Here is a 22,905-nt window from a genome sequence, read left to right as displayed (position 1 = left end):
GCTCTGCACTGTCAGGATGGAGTAGTTTATAAATTATTATGGAATATCCAGATGATCTCAACTCTGTCACCTTGGCTTTTTATGTACAAATGATATTTTTTCTTCACTCAGTTCTATCATTATGTTAAATTATGCCAAATACAGGTAAATGAATTATACATAAATCGATGCAACTTCAGTCATGGATTTGAATTTAATCTGTTTTCACTTCACATTCCTCTTGCTTCCCTCCTGCAGCAATTGTTAATACAGAATATAAATCATTGCTAATGATAGCATACAAACAATTTCCTGATGTAAATACATACTTAAGAACCAGTGGTGTAAGGATACATTGTGAGCCCTCATGTGGGAGAATGGAGAAAAGGGATATGAATTAAAGATAGTTATAAACACTAGGGCATAGAGGTTATAGGTCTAAATAGTAATTATCCAACAATAATTATATCACAAGCTGTATCATTTCAGGAAATTCCTACAATCACCATTGTCTTCCCCACTTCATAATTATTTCATGTTGTATAGTTTAATCCAGTCAGTGGTTAGTCATTTCTGAGTGAAATAGAAATTAAGCTTCAAAATCCAAAGTGAAGGGTGTTTTCCCCTTTAATTTAGTAGTTGGCATTCAATCAGAAACTAAGCAATATAAAAATGGAAATAATTTTCCCACTGCTCATGGGAAATGTTGATGATTGACTTATCATTCCTTTTTTCAATAACAGAAGAAAGCACTCAATACCAAAAAGAAATGTTAAGTATCTCATGAGAAAATGTTTCTCCATGAACCATTTTTCACCACCTGGCTGTTGATGCTTCTTTTCAGATGATGACTGTGGGGATGGGAGTGATGAGGTTGGCTGTGTACTTTCCTGCTTTGATAACCAGTTCAGCTGTTCTAGTGGCAGATGTATCCCAGGCCATTGGGCCTGTGATGGTGACAATGACTGTGGAGACTTCAGTGATGAAACCAATTGCACCAGAGAAGGTTAGTAATTTTGTGAACCAATATCAACTTTATATTGATATATAATATTTGGAGTATTTTAGAGTGAAATCACAGAAAAATTAATTTCTCATCACAAAAAATGTAAGTGGAACTGTATAAAATAATTTGTTGATCTCTTTTTTCTTTCTTTCCCCTGGTTTCTCAATCTCAATTCCTTCTTATACTTTGACACCTTTTTTCTGTGATCTATACTTCCTATTTCATTAGATGCTTTACTTTAATTTGATGCTTTACTTATTTCCCTTTTAATCCCCTCCAACTTCTAAATTGACGAAACCCAAACCTTTTTCCCAAAGTGTGTGTGTGTGTGGGGGGGGGAGGGAGAATCAAGAAGTCATAATTTTTCTTTTATTTTCGCATCAAATTTGTTTCTGAACGCTGGTAATCATCCCTTATTAAATGTTGAGATATTCCAACTGATTGACCTTCTGGAATGGAAGTAAAGAGAGAAAGGAAATCACGACCATGGCTCCCAGCAAATCCATGGGCAACCTGATCTTGTTATTTGCATGGGTAACTCAGGAAAATTTGATCAGCCACAGGACATGTTCATGAATTACAAATCATGTTGGAAATATCACAGAAAAATTGTTAGCCTGTCAAAAATCCATACAGCAATAACATTTTAACTAGAGGCTTTCTTTCTTGACTAAGAAATTAAAATGATTTTTTAAATTAATTCTTTCATTTATTCCAAAAATATTTATTGAAAAGTTTTCACATGCCAGACTGTGCTTGGACTAAAAGATAGATTAAAGAATGAAAAAACATGGTCACTGTTCAGTTTTTAAAATCTAGCCTGCAAACAGACAGCAAAGTGTGATCATGAGAAATCATTTTCAAAGTGTTTTCCAAGGAGATTTATTTCTCTTCTGCAAATATTTGACAACCTATAAAATAGAAAATTTCTGAAGTATTTTCTCTGACATGCATTCCTTTTGTCTTTCCTTTGTTTTTCTTTCTCCATCCCTTTCTTTCTCTGTCACTCTCTCTGTCTTTTTCTCTCTTCCTTAATTTCTCTCAATTGTAAGTACTGGAAACAGTGGCAGTTAGGGGAATTATCTACATAATACTAGGTTCTTAAAGGAATAAATCTTTTTGGTGAATTGCCTAAGTGATATTATTAAAAGAGATATTGTCTGATTTTGATTCTCCCTGTATGACCTGGATTATAATAGTCAGGGCATAACACAAATATGTCATATAGGAGCCATGAAGCAATGAAACACAGGTGCTCATGGTCAGTGGTCTTGACACAATTCATGTCTTTGCTGACAGAGGACAACCCAGAAGCTATAATGAAAACAGAAAATGACTAAGAAAATGTTTGTAACAGTATCTTATCAAATTTAACATGAACATATTTGAATCTAATTTTGCTTCAAAATTGAGAGGAAGGATAAATCTCTCCCCCCACCCCAACCCTTTATTTCTATCTCATTCTTGTCTCTTTTTCCTGTCTCACTTTAGTTGGTCCACTAGTACATATGAACTAGAACCTTTTCTTATCACTAATCTAGAGTGGAAAAAGGAAAGGTATACAAAAGATATTTTTCCTCTTTTTCTTTGTATATTTGAAACATTCATCTGGGGTGTGGTTAACATTTCATTAATAAATTGGACTTTGAATGCATACTACATTTTCCCTCACCTCACAGATGTCTCTTTAGGCTCCTCATGCGGTGTACATCTGTGACCTGCTGGCACTGCACCCATGATGTGCTGTGAAAGATAAATTGCCCTGATGTTAATTTGCTTTCATCTCTGAAATGAGATCCCATCCCTCTTTTCTGTGTGTATGTATCTCTAAGTTAAAATGATCATTGCACATTAAAACGTTTTGGAGAGATTGCTTTAGCTTTATGAGTATCCAAGGTGAGTGGTCCATCCCCTTATAGGCTCTCTAGACAGTTATTTGGGTTTGGATTACAGAGTCAATGCCTAATTAATGTTAATGACCTTTATCTTTAGAACACCTCAATTTTGCTAATATATTACTGTAAAGGAAATACCGTCAATGTGAATACCATGCGTTTCTTATATGATTACAGTAATACACTGAGGATATGATTCAGATAATTCACGTGATTCTTGGCCATGTTTCAAGGAAAGAATGATAAGAACTTCCTGAACTAATTTACATTTAACTGATTGTAAACTGTACTAAGATTCTCTTGTCAAAAATTCTACTTGGTGAATATAGGTTGTAGGTGTTGAGGACAGGCAACATTCTGGGATGACTTTCATGTAAGACAATCCAGAGTATTTCAAAGGGCATTTAAATATTTTTATCCATCATTATTTTATGTATTTTGATATGGAAGTTGTAAAATAATCATGACATATAGAATTGTTAGCACTGATCAGGAAGGCCATCTTGCACATGGAGGATCTGTGAGGCCATTGCCAAGGTAAAATAGAAATTTGATGCAATTAGTCATATAATTCAGTCCCAGAACCTGCTGTGGAAGAAAAGAGCAGGGGATTCTGGCTTGAGGTTCAGGACTGGTTGTCAAAACTGATCAAATCCACCATATAATTGCTCAGCACTTTGCTTTCCACTGCCTGTGTAAGTAGCAGTTGGTGCAGTTTCTCTCAACTCAAACTGTTTTCAAAAGGACAGAAAATACTCTTGAGTTAGACTTTAATAGTGAAGGAGCAGGAGATACCAAGGAATGAACATTCCATATATAATCTCTATTTCAGCAAATTCTTGAGTTTAAGTTCAATTCATATTCTCTCTGATACCACTTTCAAGAAAATAATTTCTACAGTGATGGTTGTTTTTTATCATTAATATGATTAATTTATGGGAAAAGTGTTAATGTCGATCTCTCTGAGATTAATGTTCACTCATCTCTTTCTTCCTTCATATTGTGCTGCTCTTTTCCTCTCTTCCAAACTCCCTGGGGGGCTTCCCAGATGGTACTAGTGGTAAAGAATTTGCCTGCCAATGCAGGAGACATGGGTTCAATCCCTAGCTTGGAAGATCCCCTGGAGAAGGAAATGGCAACCCACTCCAGTATTCTTGCCTGGAAAAATTCCATGGACAACCTGATGGGCTGTGGTCCATGGAGTCGCAAAGAGTCAGACATGACTGAATGACTGAGCCCACAGGAAAGAAAATGCACATCTTTACAAATCACTACCCAGGAACACACAGTCTACAAGCTTAAGTATAATACAAACAATCCGTAGCACATAGATTCCTTCCTTTGTTTCAGTGCTTGTTTATCATTGATTTAGCCCTGGTTTCTTTTTGATTCTGAATCCTTTGATTGGTACATATATCTATGATTACCCTTTTGTAGCTACTGGGTGAATAGTTTTTCCAAGTGGAAACTTAAGTAAGGCAGGGCCTTCAAAGAATGTTATGATAGAACTTTTTCTAGAGGCTCAATCCTGGCCATTTATTAAGTTTTGAAAGGTTTTTGCTAAAAAATGGTTTTACCTGCAAGTATTTCAAGAATAAAGGTAAAATGAGAATTTCATCTTTTTCTTGTAAGTCATTACCTCTCTGGCTGTATCATTTTAAGAGAGAGAGACAGACAAATAGACACTGGACATGTCACATCTATAAAATACCAAATTGTAGAATTAATCTTATCTCATTGTTGACAGCTTAATTCATTTAAGCTCTGTAAACCTTCATTCTTACACTCTTTCTAGAAATTGTCTCAAGCATATTTCACACAGGAATAAGGCATTTCTAAAGTTAACACAGGAAAATTATGCAGTCTCTTTAGACAGTTATTCTTCCAGATCAATTATTATAAAAAATGTTATAAGTAATTTCAACATATATTTAATGGAGAAGGGAACAGATTTTCTCTAGAATAGATTTGACTAAATTTTGTAATTTCTTCCAAATGGAACCTAAATATTCATCAAATATCTGGATTTTTCTTTATTTGAGGAAATCATTGACCCTGATTTATAGTTGTTGTTCTTTAATGCCTTCTGTTTGACTGTATAAAAAGGAAGTATTTACTAACTGCTGCATTAAGTGAATGAACTGAGTGATGCTGGAATGTATGATCTCTTATTTACATCACAAATAAAAATTAAATGCAAATTTATGGTTTAGTCTGTATTAAACTTCAATTTTGATTTATTATAGTCTTTATTTATTTATTATAAATATTCTTTAACAAGTTCCAAAATCCATTAGTGAGTAGAGCCTATAATATTCTCAGTGTGCATACTCACACATACTTCTCTTCTTTTGCTTTAACTGTTTTGCTTATGTTGCTTTGCTTTAACTGTTTTAACGCTGTTTCTGCTTTGGAAACTTCCTTTTCTTTTGAGCTTCATCACCATTCATTCATTCATTTACCTCATTATATTCTTGTTCCCAGTTTAAGGAGGGAACATAGTAAATGTACCTTTGTAGTTTCTTAGTCAGGTGCATTAATTGACATATAGTGAGTATTTAGTAAATAATTATTGAGTGAAAGAATCTTTTTTTCTACCACAAAAATTAGTTATGTCTCAGAATCAACCCTTATTTGTTTCATCTTATACATCTAGTAATTTCTTCTGTTTCCTCATCCTAGAGTTTATTCATGATGATATGCAAGGCTAGGTGCATGGATCTAACCATATACATTTCCTTAATATAGCATAGTCACTTTCATTTATCCCATAAATCTTGGCAATTTTAGCCCAAGATTTGAATGAAATAAAATAGATAGGATGTTTTCCTTATCTTTATTATTTTTTACTTCTTTTTTTTATGCCCTCTATGTCTAATACATAGTAAGTATCAAAAAGACAAGGAAAGTTTAAGTCTGTTTTGTATATATAATTTAACAGTGACTGCCAGTGAGGAGATTCCATTATGGTAATATGGGGCCAAGGGGAGGAGTTAACCTATGTTGGCCTCCCACAAATTGTCAGACACTCTTATGTTTGTTATTCCATTTAATGCTTAGAATAACGATTATTCAGAGAGGTTAAGATCCTTACCTAGGATTACACAGCTGGAGTTTCAGGGTTTCACAGTTGGCATTTCAAAGGCTGACTGTTCTTTATCCCTGTATCTAGCTGTCTGCTTCTGCATCTATAGAGTATAACTCTATTTTTTTCGAACTCTCTATGAAGTAACATTTATACAATCCTCAAAAATACTTTCCTTGTCTTTCTGAATAATTCCTACCTTGTTCTTAAGTGCATACTCATTATCACTTGATGAAAAAAAGAAACCTTTTCACTTATTATAGGTCATTGCAATGAAATTTTCCAAAAAGCACTAGAAGGGACCTGGGCCATTACATGAAATCATCACAAGAAGTACATTTGTCTTTTTTTGTTTGTTTGTTTCTAGTCTCCATCCCCCTCACTGTCCCCTCCCTCCTCCAAACAGTCCTTCTTGATAGAGTGGATTCTGGAACTTTGTCATTGGAATAGCTGTGGACATTCCAATATAGTGTTTTCAGTCACCCAAGACTAGGTTTCTCTGCCATAAAAGTTTTACCTTATAGACTCAAAAATTCTAACAAGCTGAAAGAAAATGGAAAGATCATTCAATTCAGTTTTGTTGTGCAGATGAGAAAAAACAAATTCAGCTAGATAAAATTATCTGTATGTGTATATAGCAATAACAGAAACTGATGCTACTCTCTAGAAGAAGCTAATAATGTTTTAAGTTAGAAATGTTGAAATTGAGTCCTTTGATACATAAAGACATTTTCAGGAGAGATTTTTGAATTCAAATGGTGATGCCAAGTTCTTGGTGGAAAATCCAGAAAATTCTGGCAGTTCTGCCAACCAAAAAGCCATGATATCCTGTCTGGGAGACTGAATCCTCTCAGAGCACTGCAGCTATCAAACTTGCTGCTGCTGCTGCTGCTAAGTCGCTTCAGTCGTGTCCGACTCTGTGCGACCCCATAGACGGCAGCCCACCAGGCTCCTCCGTCCCTGGGATTCTCCAGGCAAGAACACTGGAGCGGGTTGCCATTTCCTTCTCCAATGCATGAAAGTGAAAAGTGAAAGGGAAGCCACTCACTCGTGTCCAACACGTAGCGACCCGATGGACTGCAGCCTTCCAGGCTCCTCCGTCCCTGGGATTTTCCAGGCAAGAGTACTGGAGTGGGGTGCCATTGCCTCCTCCAATCAAACTTGATGTTTAGCTAAAGACTTTGTGTTACTCATTTAAGCATAAAGAGAACGGAAATTAAAACCAATATCTTTTGACTTCTTGTCTACATCAAATACATAATAAGTTTCAGAAATAGAAGAGTGTTTTTTTGTGCCCCAATTTAATCTTAAACAGACAGGAACTAAAGTATCAGTAAATACTGTACACAGTCACCTGTTTTGTTTTTCTTTCATGAAAATATACTTCAATACACTTTTACTAGAACACACAATCAAAAAGAATAGCTATAATTTCTCAGGCACTGAGCTTTGCTGACAATTAAATATTGAATTTGAATTTGGGGAAGATCAAATTATGTTATGGATTTACCAGATTCATATAAACTTCTGTCCTAATATTTTTAAATACTCTCTTTTAATGAAAATATGGATTGCTACCTGATAAAAATGCAATTTAAAGCAAATTTAAATGTCATCTAGTTTTAGAGAGGTATAGTGTGTGTTTTCAATGAGATACAACTTTTCTGGCTTAACTTTATTGTCTCACAGATTGATTTATTTTGCTTAGAAACTGTTAACACTGAGGTATGAAAACATTGTTAATTATTAATGGATTTTATCCATAGGAAACCTCTTTTTTGTTTTCTAGGACAAAATAGCTCTTTAAAGGTCATTTTAACTTTAGTACTATAGACAACTTTTACATCAAAAACAAAGAAAACTCAAGACTTTTGAATCAATTAATAGCAAAGACTGTTTTGAGAATCTGTAATGTTCCTAGCAATATGATTATCAAGAAAAGTAAAAGGTATCAGCTAAATATAATTTTAAAAAGAAAATCTTAGGAAAAAATGGTTCCTAAAAATGGAAAGAAGCCAGTTATCTTCATTTTTACTCTTCAAAAAATTAGTAATAGGTCTAAACTTATTCCTAGATAAGTTTAGCTTCTGCATTAAAACTAAATTATGTACTTTGACACTAAACAAAGTAGCAACTCATTTTATTTTTGCAGACATAATTAATAAAGGCAATAGGTAACAGGAAGACCTGATTTTAATGAAAAATTTTCGCCTGTTTCCAACTCTTTTAACAGAGCTGAACCATAAGAGCAAGAGTAAATTAATTTCCACGGCCTTTAAATTCTGCTTCCTTCTTCTTAAATTGTGGTTAATGATCAGTGAATTGATAGGACTTGAGGAATTCAGCAGAAAACACACACAAAAGTAAACAGAAAAGAGACAAAGGACATATATAATGTACAAGATAATTAATTCACCTCTCAATAATTGAGTTGTACTCAAGCTTTTGTGAGACTAAAGTAAGCAATAGAATAAAGCTTTGCCTTTTTCCCATTAAAAAAAAATAGTTGGTAATTAGCTCCTTTCAGAGCCTATGTGAACTGTCAGCTTTTATTGCTTTATTTATGTGATGCATCAGTTCAGTTTGCACTTGTATTATATCCTGAAATGCAATGATCAGATTCATCTACTTTTTGTGAGGCAATTTATTTCATGCTGGGTATTTGTGTACACACAGGCTTTCTAAGGAAAATTAACTGTCATTGTCTGAATCCCAAACTTTTCTACAGAGGACTTTGTTACATAACATAATCTACTTAATCTACCATGACCTTGCTGGTATGGAGTACTTCAGGGGTATGCATATCTTTCAGTACAGCATGCTGCTACATTGATATGTATACACTTATTGGGATGTTCTAGAAATCATAAGCAGAATTTAGAACATTTTAGAACACAGGTCAGCAAATCTTTTCTGCAGAGTCCTGTAGTAAAATATTTTAGATTTTTGCCTATTTCAGCTATCCAGCTCCACTGTTTTAGCACCAGAGAAGCCATATACTATTTCTCTACAAATGATTATGACTGTGGGCTTCCCTTGTTGCTCAGTGGTAAAGAATCTGTCTGCAATGCACGCGTTGTAGGAAGCACAGGTTCAATACCTGGATGGGGAAGATCCTCTGTAGAAGAGAATGGCAACCCACTCCAGTATTCTTGCCTGGAGAATTCCATGGACAGAGGAGTCTGGCAGGCTTCAGTCCATAGGATTGCAAAGAGTCGGACACTACTGAAGCGTCTTAGCATGCACGTACACACAGTTATGACTGTGTTGTAATAAAACTTTACTTACAAAAAGAGGTAGTGGACCCAAATTGGTCTGCAGGTCATAGTTTGTTGACTCTTCCTTTAAAATTCAATAGAGACACATCCTAAGGGAATTATAATCCTGAGTGTTTCATAAAATATCAAACTTATTATGAGACAAGGCAGAAAATAATGGGGACAAGAAAAGTCCAAAATAAGGAAGAGATAATGACTTTAATATTTTACTCCCTGGTATTTCCTCCAATATTTATTTCATGTATTAGCTTCTACATATTCTTTCTGCATAATGATGTTCTATACTATTTTAAAATATAAAGTTAAATAATGTCATATTTTTCCAGCAAGTATTTGAATTCTACTGCAAACCAGTCATATATCTAAGCCAAGAAGTAAATTCCTAACATGGAATATTCACGTTGTAATCTGTTTTACTTCATATTTGATATCTAAAATGTCTATTAAAGTGAATGGTTAATTTCAGCAATGAAAGGAAAAATAGATTTCTCAGGTACATAGCCAACTCAACTCATTGTTTGCTGATATTGTAGAAGTTCATCATCCCTATGGTATATTGCATTTTAAATAATATATTCAGGGTAGAATTCTAGATACCAAACTTTACATTTTTAATGAACTAAAAGCAGTGCTTTATTTTACATACATTTCACATAAACACTTTAATTTCCTGGAAGATATTTTATAACATATATTGTTTCAGTATTTTTTCATTATTTCTTGTCTCTATGTGCCTGTATATTTTAATACTAGAAATAGTTTAGTGTTATAATAATTGAATTTATGCTTAGATATCCACTCATTTTTTTCATTTCCCTCTATTCAACTTTTCTAATTATCTAGACAGTAAAGAATCAGAGACTTGAAATCTGGTCTCTTTAATATTAAATTTTTCATTAAATCCCTTATGTTAATACATGGTTTAGATAGTCCCATCCAAATTCTTATCCAGATAATCTCCAGCAGGGGCTACATATATGGGTAAAAAAGCTTTTTGGACTAGAAAGTAAAATACAGAAATCATGCCCTGGAAGTGTGTTGGCGTGGGAAGGTAGAAAGGGCCATAATATTATGATATTAATAATCGTCTATAAGCTAGATGACAGGCAAGCAGTCATCAAGGTCCAATGGATGAGGACAAGTTGATTTCAAAGAGAGACCCCAAGCTTGACTTCATTATTAGTTCATATGAGAGACTGTCGTGCCCCTGGGCAGGCAGTGTCCCTGGAGAATCCGTCCCACATTAGCTGGAGAAGAGCAGGACACACACCCCCAACAGGCACAGTGCAGGTTCTAGTCAGGTAGGAGGTAGGTTTAGACAAGCACCATTCCTAAGGATTTCTAGAAACCAAGGACAGCTCACCCACTTTAGGGAGTGGTTAAGGGTCCACTGAGACAGAAACAGGCCAAGCATATGTCCACACCCTGTTGGTAAATGAAATGAAACAACTGATAGGCTGCCACTCTGATTCTCAATAGTTTCAGGGCAGGTGAAGAATACCTAGGAATGTGTAGCCAGCTGCTGCCATCGGCACAGGAATTATTAATCCACAGTGAGTCACTGAAAAATCAGAAAGCAAGCAGGAATGGACACATGACAATTATCAGATGTGCAGGAAGCTGTGTGCACATAGTGTTCTTTTTTAAACTTTTCAAAGCATATTATAACACATTGCAAGTTAAAGTATGTGTGTGTGTTAGTCACTCAGTCGTGTCTGACTCTTTGTGACCCCATGGGGTGTGTGGCCCAACAGGCTCCTCCATCCATGTGATTTTCCGGGCAAGAAACTGGAGCGGGTTGCCATTTCCTTCTCCAAAGATAAATTCCATTAAAACAAACAAAGGTTTTTGGTTTTTTTTTCCTCCTGAATTGGACTCACAATTTAAATAATTCACTAAATTCACAATATCAGTTTAACTCTTTTCTCAGGAACACTTAAACATTTCTTAAAAATCAAAAAAGTGTATTCTGAATAAGAAAAGCATAGTATAAATATAATTTTTGCAAACCTGATTTTCATTTTTTGCTTTATAGGAGAAGAAAAAGTCTTTTCTGTCTCTGTATAGTTGCTAGTCTTCTAACAGCAAATATTTAGTCACAATGAATTCACTTAAATATTGGGATAATTTCCACCATCAGTTGCCACATTTCCTCCAGAGTTCTGTTTATTTATTTATTAGATTCCCCCAAATTGTATGTTTAGTTTAAATAGCTTCAGGGCAAAAATACAATAAAATTGCATTAGTTAAAATATAACCAGCATCAGCAACATGAAAACATAACAGTAAAACAGCATGAGTATATGCATATAAACATAGTCATCATTTTAACACTCCACTGGGACAAGCCGTATTACAAAGACAGATTGACTGCCAAGCCCTGAAGCTTAAGCAACTAGGGCTCTGGGGAACCACAGACGCCTGGAACTCAGGTTAGAATGGCCATCACAGCCTCCTTAGAGGGATGCAACATTCCATCCAGGGGAAAATCAACAACTGTTAACAGAAGCTGATTTCATTTGGCAAGGGGGTTAAGAGAAAATAAAACTCCATGACTTTTTTCTCTTTTCTCTGGCAGAAGGGGTAGCATTTCTAAACAACAGCATAACAGACACTGAGAAATAGGTTTGGAGTATTTTTTAATTTATTGTGAGAAGGTAGCATGAATTAAGGAGAGCAGTATGAAAGAGAAAGAGTGTGTGTGTGTTTGTGTGTAATATTCTATATGACTTAGCATAAAGGCTGAGTGTTCCAGCAAATGAAATAGATACACTATATCTCCATATGTAGATCAGTTGTAAATTTTTGGAATCTCAGTGATTTTTCCCTTTCTACTTATTGCCTAAATGCTCCCAAAGTGATGGTTACTAACTACATATCTGAGCGTATCAGAATCTAGCCTCAGATCTTTCCATGATCCCCATTGCCTTTGGGTTTAAATCCAAACCATTTAGCATCGCATATAAAGCCACTCAAGTTCTCTGCTTTCCTCTCTAGCTTTCTCTTTTCTCCCTCCTCCCATCACACACAACACAGAATTTTATGAATGCTGCTGACTTCATTCAGAATATTTTTCATCACATTCCACTTTTACCTCTATCTGACTTTCAGTCATGACTTGGAACTCTTCTTTTCCTCCATCGTGAGAATTTCTCCTCTGAAATCCCCAAGTCCAGGTTAGATTTCCCCTCTGCATGTTCTCATAGTGTTCTCTCCAAGTAAGTCACTGAGAATATATATGTGGAATCTTTAAAAATTGTACAGATGGACCTATTTACAAAGCAGAAAGAGATACACAGATGCAGAGAAAAAAATGTGTGGACACTAAGTGGAGAAAAGGAGGGTGGGATGAATTGGGAGCTTGGGATTGACATATATTCACTACTACAAATAAAATAGATTACTAATGAGAACCTATTGTATGACACAGGGAACGTTACTCAATGTTCTGTGGTGACCTGTGTGCTAAGTTGATGACTTAAATCCAAAAAAAGAGGAGATATATGTATATCTATAACTGATTCATTTTGCTATACAGCAGAAACTAATCCAACATTGTAAATCAACTATGCTTCAATAAAAATTTTTTAAAAGTCATGTAGGATATTGCTTTGCAACTATATACATCACCTATTTCCCTGCATGCAGACCATTTTATGATCTTTTCAAAGGCAGAAACTATGCCTTTCATTTTGTACCTAGACTCCAGAAAAAGCCATTTCTGGACATTTACTTTGTCTTCCTATTTTCACTTTTTCTCCTATACAGCAGCCAGTGAGAATTTAATAACAGAGATTAAATTATATCATCATCACTCCTCTGATTCAAAATCTCTAATTGAAAGATAGTTGTTGAGCTTATTGTACCATAGATGTTGATAAAGCCATGCAAGATCCAGCCTCTGCCTACCTCTCAGATAATTCACTAATCCACCCCTATTCACTTTTTTCTCCAACTATAAAACAAAATATATTTCTTGCCTTTGAGTTTTTGCATTTGTCATTCCCTTTGCCTACTATACTCTTTATCCTAATGTGGCTGCCTCTTTCCCTTCATTTGGGTTTCATCTCAGATGTCACCTTCTCAGAGAGGCGTCTCTGTTCTCCCTGTCATGATGTCCTCTATACCCAAGTCACTCATGCTAATCATTAAATATGTACATAGTATATTTCTATGTCTTCCTTTATCTAGGAACATCATAAGATTGTACTTCCTGGAAACTTTGTGATTGAGTGGGACCAGTATGACAGGGCCCAGCACAACGTGACTAGCAATGGCTAATGAATTGTGACTCAGAAGCAATGTATATTTTTTCCTATGCAGCACTGTGTGTGTGTATATGCTTGGTCACACAGTCAAGTCCAACTCTTTGCAACCCCATGGACGCTGCCAGGTTCCTCTGTCCTTGGGATTCTCCGGGCAAGAATGCTGGAGTGGGTACCATTTCCTCCGGCAGGGGATCTTCCCAACCCAGGGACTGAACTCAGGTCTCCTGTAATGTAGGTGGATTCTTTACCATCTGAGCCACCAGGGTATAACATTACTCTGATCCATTTTCTTATTGAACTTACTGCTTTCTAGATGAATCTAGTTTATGTCCTCGTATAATTGTGTTTTTAATGGGACAGTGGTAAAGAAAGAAGGCTCTAAAGTTTCATTGTTTGGGCTCAAATTTCATCCCTGATGCTTATCATATGTATAACCACAGGCAAAGTTTCTGTTTCTGTGAAATGGTTTGCTTTTAACAAGCAGTTCTATTTATTTACGTTTAATTAAATGACAAGGTGCAGCTAGGCAATCCTTTTTTTCCCAACCAAGTTTTAATCCAATTTTATATAATTTGAAGTATAAGTAAAACTGAATGTCATATAAACTACCATTTACATGGAAGGTATATGGAATGGATGAAAAATAAATAGGGAAGTGTGAAATTGGTCTCCACATTCCTTTTAGAGTCTTCCACAAGAGTCAAGGAAAGCTCTTGAGTGTCTTCCATGAGAGGAAAAAAAGCAGCACGAAGCATCATGTGTGGTTTCTGAGATCTTTTATGAATTCCTAAAGTTTACCCATAAATCTCTTGAATCTACAAACACCAGAATAAGAGATCCAATCCTAGATAAATATGTATTTTTTGAAATAAAATGAGAAAATTATGGACATTAATAGATGAAATGTAAGCAAGAAGGCAATCTAAAGAAGAATTGACTCATCATTTAGATTTGAACGTTTTATGATGGTATATAATATTTCCTTCTCCAGACGATATAGTCATTTTAAAGTTACTGTAATGTGGCTATTTGTGATTCCTCTTAATAGATAGTGTACCAGTTCACAAAGGTTTAGGTATGGATAGTTTATGGGAGAGAAAAAGAAAAGACAGAAGGAAAGAAAAGTTTCAGGGAAATATCACTTTTGTATTTAAATTTATAAGATAAATGTTTGTTTAGAATAATAAAATGAATGAGTGTACTCATTTATGAAGCACAAATGGATAAATCAAACAATACCAAGCAAAGCAAAGCAAATCAAAGGCAAATACAGTTTTAAAAGCCACAAACAGTAGCAGCATGCTCTCTCCCTTCACAGATTATGCTTTGATCTGTGTGGTCATAACTTATTGTCAGCTGTAAATACCATTGAACTAAAATACAATGATTCTATATGTAAAGTTACCATATTCCTTGATCAGGAGAAGCAATCTGTTCTCCACAAGCAGCAGTTTATATTTCACAAGTCTCTTTTTGAAATAGGTTTTTCTATTTAGATTTCTAAGTTTACATAATATTCTTGAGAATTACCTGTTAAGTCATTGAGTTATATGTTGAGGAACATAACCCAAAAGAACTAGATCTTTGAAACCAAGTCCACAATGTTTAAAAGAGGCACAGCATCACCCTCACAATAACTATTAGTGAAACATGCGATCCCTCCCACTACTACTGACATTTTTTAGTCAAAATTATCATTAAAAAATAAGAGATGAGAGGAATTAATACATGGAATAGAATTTGGTATAGGTGATTTAATTTTATTTAGGCTAACAAAATGTTTCTAAAGTAGGTCATTTTAAATGTAAGATGTGTTATTTCTTCTCAAGATTTCTTTGTGTATTACTATTATGTTTATTTATGTAGCCCTCTGAGCATTTCCAGAAAGAATCTAAGTTATAACCTGAAAAATTTAAAGGTTATAAAGAGGACAGTCTCAAGCAAAGGCAGGATGAGGATTAGTAATATAAATAAATCTGAGAGTGAGATGGTCCAAACAAATTCATATCATGAAAAATGATCCATAAATTTGGCACTAAATTTGAAAAAGCTATTGCAAACAGAGAGAGATGAATTTAGGGCTATTCACATATATTCATAGAAATGACTCATAAAGAAGAAAAACTCATTCATACAAGAGTAAAATTAGTATTAATATTGAAGCAAGAGTCAAATAAAATCTTTCCTACAGTTTCTCAGAAGTAGATTGAAAAACAAAATGGAATTAGCAGTTGCCTCACTGCCCACCCCTACCAAGGAAAGAATATACATTACAGAAAAAATATATATATACTGTAAAGGAGTATCTTTGTCTCTCTATTATAACAGGTGACCATTAATACAATTCAGTCCAGCTCTGTGTAAAACAGACAGTAGTTGTTACCTTGTGAGAGTGTTAACCTAAGAATCTTATGTTTTAAGGATCTGGAAAAGCTAGCTTTTTACAAGAAATCTTTCAATTTTTAAAAAGGTCAATAGTACATTTACCAAATTAAACATACTGAGGCACAGATTCAATATGAGAGCTGCCAGTCTTCAACTCTTAATTTAAAGAATGTACAAAAAAAATCAATAGGCTATACCTTCCATCCTTTATTAATTATTTGGAATCACTGAGTGAAAATCTCCTGAAGCTCACCTTTTGTATGTTATTTGTTGAGGTCATATTACAAGTTATAAAATTCAGCTGAGCCAAAACTTGTTTAGTTTTATTTTCATGGAAAGTTAAGTGCTAGGATAAATAACCAAAGGCCTTTCACTGTTGTATGAAGTTGCTCCTTTCATCACAGAATTACTTAGAGCACTGAAAAAGCCTTCGAATTTCATTTGACTTGTCTTCATTTTTTTTCTTGAATACAAAATCACAGAGTTTTCAAATTGCCTTCTTAAAGACCCCAAGTTTGAAATTGCCACAACTGACTGTTTTTGAAAGCAGCCTCAGCCTTCTTTAACATACTAATGGTTAACTCATGCTAAATAGGGCATTCTGCAGAAGCTCAATTAAATATGGTAGGAAGTGGCTTTATCACATTCCATATGTATTATCTAAATGTACACAGACTCTACCATCTTTATTGATTATGTCTTTGCACCCAAGTATTTCATTAAATTATGAAGACTCTCTATATCCCAAGTCAAAATAATTTGGATGCCTAGGAAAATAGACAAAGAAAGTCTTTGTTTCTGAAAGAGACTTCAAGGCCAGTCTAAACTCTGCCCCTTCTCTTTAAATTATGTGTGATTATTATGTGTTCTTAGGAGTAGCTACTTTTGGAAATGAGATTTTGGGTGAATTGGAACTCCTATTCTCTACCAACAGAACTTCTTTACTTTTACTTCAGTGGATATCATTTTTATCATTTTGTTGTTGTTGTTGTCATTATTTCAGCACAACTAGTTTGAGAATACTTGGGAAGTAGAAGCCTGTCCATTTCATGCATCTTTAAAATACTATATCACCTGACATAGGTTGCTGAAAGTCTTTAAATGAATAAAAATGCTAGTGATGAATTATTCACTATATATAATAGAAAATAATAACAAAAATTCTATGGAAAATAATCATTTGCACATATCCAATTTATTCCTCCCAATGACCCTGAGGGAGCTCTACTTTCCAGGTGAACAAATAAAGATCTCAAAAGATTAAGTGACTGGCTCAGTGATAGAAGTGTTATTATTACCTCTGACCTTAACTCAGTCTAATCTTAACTCATAACCACATGATCCTATTAGCCTGAAACTGACTGACTGACAGATGTTTCTCCAATGAAGATGGATGGATGGGTTTATTTAGGATCAGCAGAAAATTGCAATATAGTGTCTGTGACTGTGGTCAGCAATGTGCAAATTCTCACATGGGAAAGGAAGGAGAACACTTTCATAGAAAGGAAAATAAATTTGGGAGGGCTGTAGTAAAACAAAAAAGTCCGAGGATTTTCATTGGCTGAATTCTTTCCTGGAAAGAAATGTCTTTATTCTCCTATTGGGCTCTACTATCATTGCAGGATATAAGAGCTCTCCCTCTGGTCTCTCAACTGTATTTAACTGAGGATTCTATTTATTATTATTATTTTTTACATTTTCATCCTCTGATTAAGATCTTTTTCTTAAAGCATAACTGATCAACAGTCAGGTTTTCTAGTTTCAGTGGCTTTTTTGCCCTTCAGTGTCAGGAAGGACCATTTCTGGATGTAGTGTCTCAGACTAGAAACATAAGGTCACATGTGAGTAACAGGAGGGTCAGGAGAGAGTTTTTTTTTTTTTTTTTTTAATCTAAAGTCCATATGTTTTCAAGATCCTGGACATTGCAGATTATCTGAATCTTTATGTCAGCATCAAAGATATCGTTGGAAAGTTGTGTCTTTAGATAACACCTGCCTCAACATTCGGGGAAATCTTTACTTTCAGGTCACCAGATGATGTGCACGTCCAGTCAGGGTTCAGAACCTTCATTAGGTTTGCACATAAATCCAAGAGTCTATTCCTTAAAGTATGGCGGCACAAGGGCTGGTCTTTCTGGTGAGGTTGAGGAGGATGCTTCTGGCAGTATCTTTTCCAGCAGACAAAATCTCTAAGTTACAAGTCTTTTTTTCCCAAGGGCACACTGTGAAATGACTGCTTTGCCAAAATATGGTTATTTTTAGTAAAAACAAGAAGTCCTTTGTAATACTAGAATATGTCTCTTTTTATCAGTTATGGATGAAATAAAAGCAGGAATCAAATACATAGGGCAGCCTAGGACTATCTCGAAGGGTAAGAGTTTATGAATTCCAAAAAGGGTGGATCTGACATTTAAAAGGACCTATGGCATGCTTTTGGCCAAGGTATTTAGACAACTTATACAAATTTTGTTAGTTGGTAGCAATAAATACTATAGTGTATTCAGCTAAACATGAGGATGAGGGTTGTAAGCATAGTGACAGTGGTGAAAAACCAGCCAAACATTACCGGCTTATCAAAGCATCTGGCCTTCAAAATGGATTCCCAGACTACTATGAAGTTTGAGAGGAATTTCTCCAGATAGGGGTAATCTTTCCCTAAAAGAGAGCTTCCCTTGTGGCTCAGCTGGTAAAGAACCCACGTGCAATGTGGGAGACCTGTGTTCAATCCCTGGGTTGTGAAGGTCCCCTGGAGAAGGGAAAGTCTACCCACTCCAGTATTCTGGCCTGGAAAATTCCATGGACTGTATTGTCCATGGGGTGACAAAGAGTTGGACATGACAGAACAACTTGCACTTTCACTTCCCTAAAAGACTTGCCAATGCGTAAGATGTAAGAGATGCAGTTTCAGTCCCTGAATTGGGAAGATCCCCTAGAGAAGGGCATGACAATCCACCGCAGTATTATTCTCTGGAGAATCCAATGGACAGAGAAGCCTAGTGAGTTACAATCCATAGGGTCGCAAAGAGTCAGACACAATTGAAGCAATTTAGGACAAAGGACGTTAGCTGAAGAAAATGCAGTAGCTAGTCTGTAGGGGAAGGCTTCAGTCCAGTGGAAAAATATGCAGACTGTGATGGAAACATATTTATGTCCATGAGATGGAGGAAGTTTCTGAAATCCATCTACTAGACTTTGAATGGTCCATTAGGCACTTGAAAATATCTCGAAGCAGTACAAACAGTCTTCCATGGGGTGTACTTTGGACAACTAGGACAAGTGAGGTAGGCACTTTTTGCAGCCTTGTTAATGTTTCCCCAACAATATTTATTCATCATTTTGTCAATAGACCATTGGTTTGGTGTATGTACTGTGATGAGAAGTGGGTTTTTTAGAGTTTCTGGTAGGACTGAGTTATTTGATCCAAACCATACCTTCCTCTTTTTTCCAAGCAAACAATTGTCAGACTTCCAATCTTGGTTTTTTTTTCTTTTTTTTTTACTGAATCCAATTTTTGGGCTTCTATAGCCAGTTTTTTCTAAAGTGTCATTTGAGGAAATATCCCTGTGGATAATGACAGAGGTTTGGTTGTTGTTGGTCCCTTTAAGGATAGCATTTCTTGCAGAAATATCAGCAAGGTGATTTCCCTTAATTTCCAGAGAGTCAAGTTTAACATGCCTCAGAATCTTAATAACAGCTAAAATGACTGGTAAAATTACTGTGTTCAATAATTTTTGATCATAGGTATTGTTTTTAATTTTGTTTCCACTGGAAATAGGAAGGAACATTGCTTCCACTGCATTCCAAAATCATGAGGTACTCTGAAAGCATATCTCTATCAGTATAAACACTGGTCCTTTTGTCCTTGACTAAAGTACAAGCTCATGTAAGAGCATGTAATTCAACGTACTGGGCCAAAGTAGCCCTAGGTAAAGTTGCTGCCTTAACAATATCAAAAGGAGTTATAATAACATAATCAGCACGGGTATTTGTCATTGTCACCTTTTAAATAAGAACCATCATTGAACTATGAGCAGTCAACATTATCCAATGGAGTTTCTTTCAGATCATTACATTACAGGGAGTCAGGAGGTTGTCTATCAACATTAACCAGTCATGAAGGACATTTTGGCGACAGAAGGGAGAAGAGTAGCCAGATTAAAGTTATTATCATGTAAAAGAGTTATGGAAGGACAGTTAACAAAGGGACATTTTGGGATATGAGGCAGCTAGCTGAGAAATGTTGAGTGTGATGAAAATGTGGGAGGACTTCTACTTCATGACATGCAAAGGTAATTAAAGGACATTTACAACAATTTTCTCAGTGGCCTTCACCAAAAGGGCAGTGGCTGCAGTGATTCTCAGGCAAGGGAGGTATCCATGTGCCACAGGGTCCAGTTGCTGGCTATAATGCCCTATGGGCAGATGGTGGTCCCTGAGTTTTGGGGTGAGTACCCCAAAGTTATTCCCTTTCTTATCACATATAAAAGAGTAAAAGGGAGTCCAACAATTGGGATGCCCAAAGGCAGGTGGATTCATCAAGTTTTTCTTGAGAGCCTTGAAGGCTATGTCCTCCAGTTTTCCCCACAAAATTGGGTGAGGCTGTTACTGCTGACAAAAACATAAGAAATTTGGTTTTAAAACATAAGAAATGTGGAATTCAGTTTCAACAATAAGCAACTGGCCTAAGAAAACCTTGAAGTTGCCCTTAGTTTGGGATTTTTAGGTGTCCTAAGTTCCATGAAGTGTATCTAGATCTAGGTGTAGCCCTTGTTCTGATACTGGATGGCCAAAATATTGAACCAGGGTTTGGGCAAACTATAATAGTTTTTCTTTGGCAACCTTAAGTCCCTTTAAGGCTAAAAGCTTTATTAAGTGGATGCTGCCTTCCTGAGAAAGAGGCTTGAGAAGGAGGGCAAAGAAGTAAATCACATATCACAGCAAAGTAAAACCCTTGGAGAACTTTGTATCATTCATATCAGCCTTCAGGATTTGTAGAAAATAAGGACTCAATACAACTCTGAGGCATTACTGTCCAGGTGATTTATTTTTTCTTCTCAACCAAAGGCAAAGAAGTATTGGCTATCTTCATCAGCTAGAATACTAAAGAATGCACTGTGAAAATTAGTGACAGTGAAGAGCTTTATTCTGCTGGAAATGGATGATAGTACCCCATGAGAGGAATAATGAGGTATTGAAGGATAACAGCGTTGTTTACTACTCCACCTTTGGAACTTTGTTTTTCTCACTGGTAAAATGGAATGTTACAGGGGCTAGTGCAGGGATAATGAGGCCTTGAGCCTGTATTCTTCCATTATTGGCTTTACGCCTTGAAGGTTTACCTATAAGGTATTGATTAATTCTGGGAAGAAGTTTTGAGGATTCTGTTTTAAATTTTGATGGGATACTCTATGAATTTTGTAAACATCAGTTGGAGGTTTTGCTCTTAAAGAAAGTGGTAGCTGATTCAATAGGGACAAATGATCAATATTTCCAGAATAAGGTCTGGTACCATCAGAAACAGAACAAATAAAAGATGTAAAAGAATCATTTAATTTACTTGGTTGGTTCTTTGATGACACTGTCAATTTCTGGAATTATTTTCCCCTTTTGGAAGTAAGAAATTCTGGCATACTTGTCTGAGAAGTTTCAGCCTAATAAATGGATAGGGGCTTGCTTACTTACAGCCAAATAAATGAATAGATGACTCAGTGGTAAAGAATCCACCTGCCAAGGCAGGAGACATGAGTTTGATGCCTGTTGGGAAGATCAACTGGAGATGGAAATGGCAACCCGCTCCAGTATTTCTTGCCTGGGAAATCTTATGGACAGGGGAGCCTGACAGGCTATATTACATAGGGTCACAAAGAGTTGGACATGACTTAGAGACCACAAAACAACAAGAGGAACTAAGGAGAAAAGGCTGTGTATCTCTTAAAAGGCTAAACAGAAGGGAATATGTTCAGAACTTCTTGAGGTTCATTAGAGATCCTCACTATTTGAGCTCTTTTATTACTCCAAAGCAGGGATGTTTTATGGTGGTGATTTTGAGATCTGAGAGTATGGTATCAAATAGGACTGCAAGATATATTTCCTCTCTTTGGAAAAATGTTTCTCCAAGGTAATAAAGAGGGATGATTGGGAAGAAGCCCTCTAGTTCCAGAGAGGCCCACCACTGAGAACTGGTGTATGTTGGAAAGTTGGTTAGAGGGTTTAAGGTATCTTCAGCACTTACATTTGTAACAATCTATTTTCTAGTGTCCTGGTTCTGTGCAATAATAACAAAAACCAGGAGGATTTTGGTTTTGTCTAGGAAATTTCATTTGTTGGAATTGACAATTATAATAATTTATATGGTCTTTCTTTGAGGAGATTCATATAGAGTAAAAGGAAGCCATTTTGTCAGATTGAATAAATCTGAAATGAACATAGTTTCCCATTTCATCCCATCAACTAAAAAAGATGCACAATGTTAGAGTTGCAAATTAAGTTTTGTTTGGAACAAAATGAGGACTGCAACCTGGGAGACAGCATCTCAGCTCTGAGAGACTACTCCAAAGAGGCACTGGGAGAAGTCAATATATAATACTTTGGTGAAGGGGGCATTCAATGGAATCAAGCACATATTTTACTAAATATTTTCTGCTAGTCATGAGGAAAGAATGAAGGTATGGAACCAAAAAAAAACAATACCCAGTTGTGGATGTGACTGGTAATAGAAGCAAGGTCCGAGGCTGTAAAGAGCAATATTGCATAGGAACCTGGAATTTTAGGTCCATGAATCAAGGCAAATGGGAAGTGTCAAACAGGAGATGGCAAGAGTGAACATTGACATTCTAGGAATCAGCAAACTAACTGGACTGGAATGGGTGGATTTAACTCAGATGACCATTATATCTACTACTGTGGGCAGGAATCCCTTAGAAGAAATGGAGTAGCCATCATGGTCAACAAAAACATCCAAAATGCAGTACTTTGATGTAATCTCAAAAACAACAGAATGATCTCTGTTC

General features: G+C 35.7%; 1 protein-coding gene across 1 annotated transcript in view; it reads left to right on the top strand.

Annotated features, from left to right (window-relative positions):
* LRP1B (LDL receptor related protein 1B) overlaps nucleotides 1–22,905 on the top strand; it is a 1,678,044-nt gene that overhangs the window by 887,837 nt on the left and 767,302 nt on the right. The window contains exon 20 of the mRNA XM_065928990.1: nucleotides 824–985. Within this exon, the coding sequence (XP_065785062.1) occupies nucleotides 824–985 (162 nt within the window). The remainder of the gene's footprint in view (nucleotides 1–823; nucleotides 986–22,905) is intronic.

This window comes from Muntiacus reevesi, chromosome 3 (assembly GCF_963930625.1).
Source record: "Muntiacus reevesi chromosome 3, mMunRee1.1, whole genome shotgun sequence".
Taxonomy (NCBI): domain Eukaryota; kingdom Metazoa; phylum Chordata; class Mammalia; order Artiodactyla; family Cervidae; genus Muntiacus; species Muntiacus reevesi.
The sequence above is the reverse complement of the archived record's forward strand: the minus strand, read 5'-3'. Positions and strand labels throughout refer to the sequence as shown.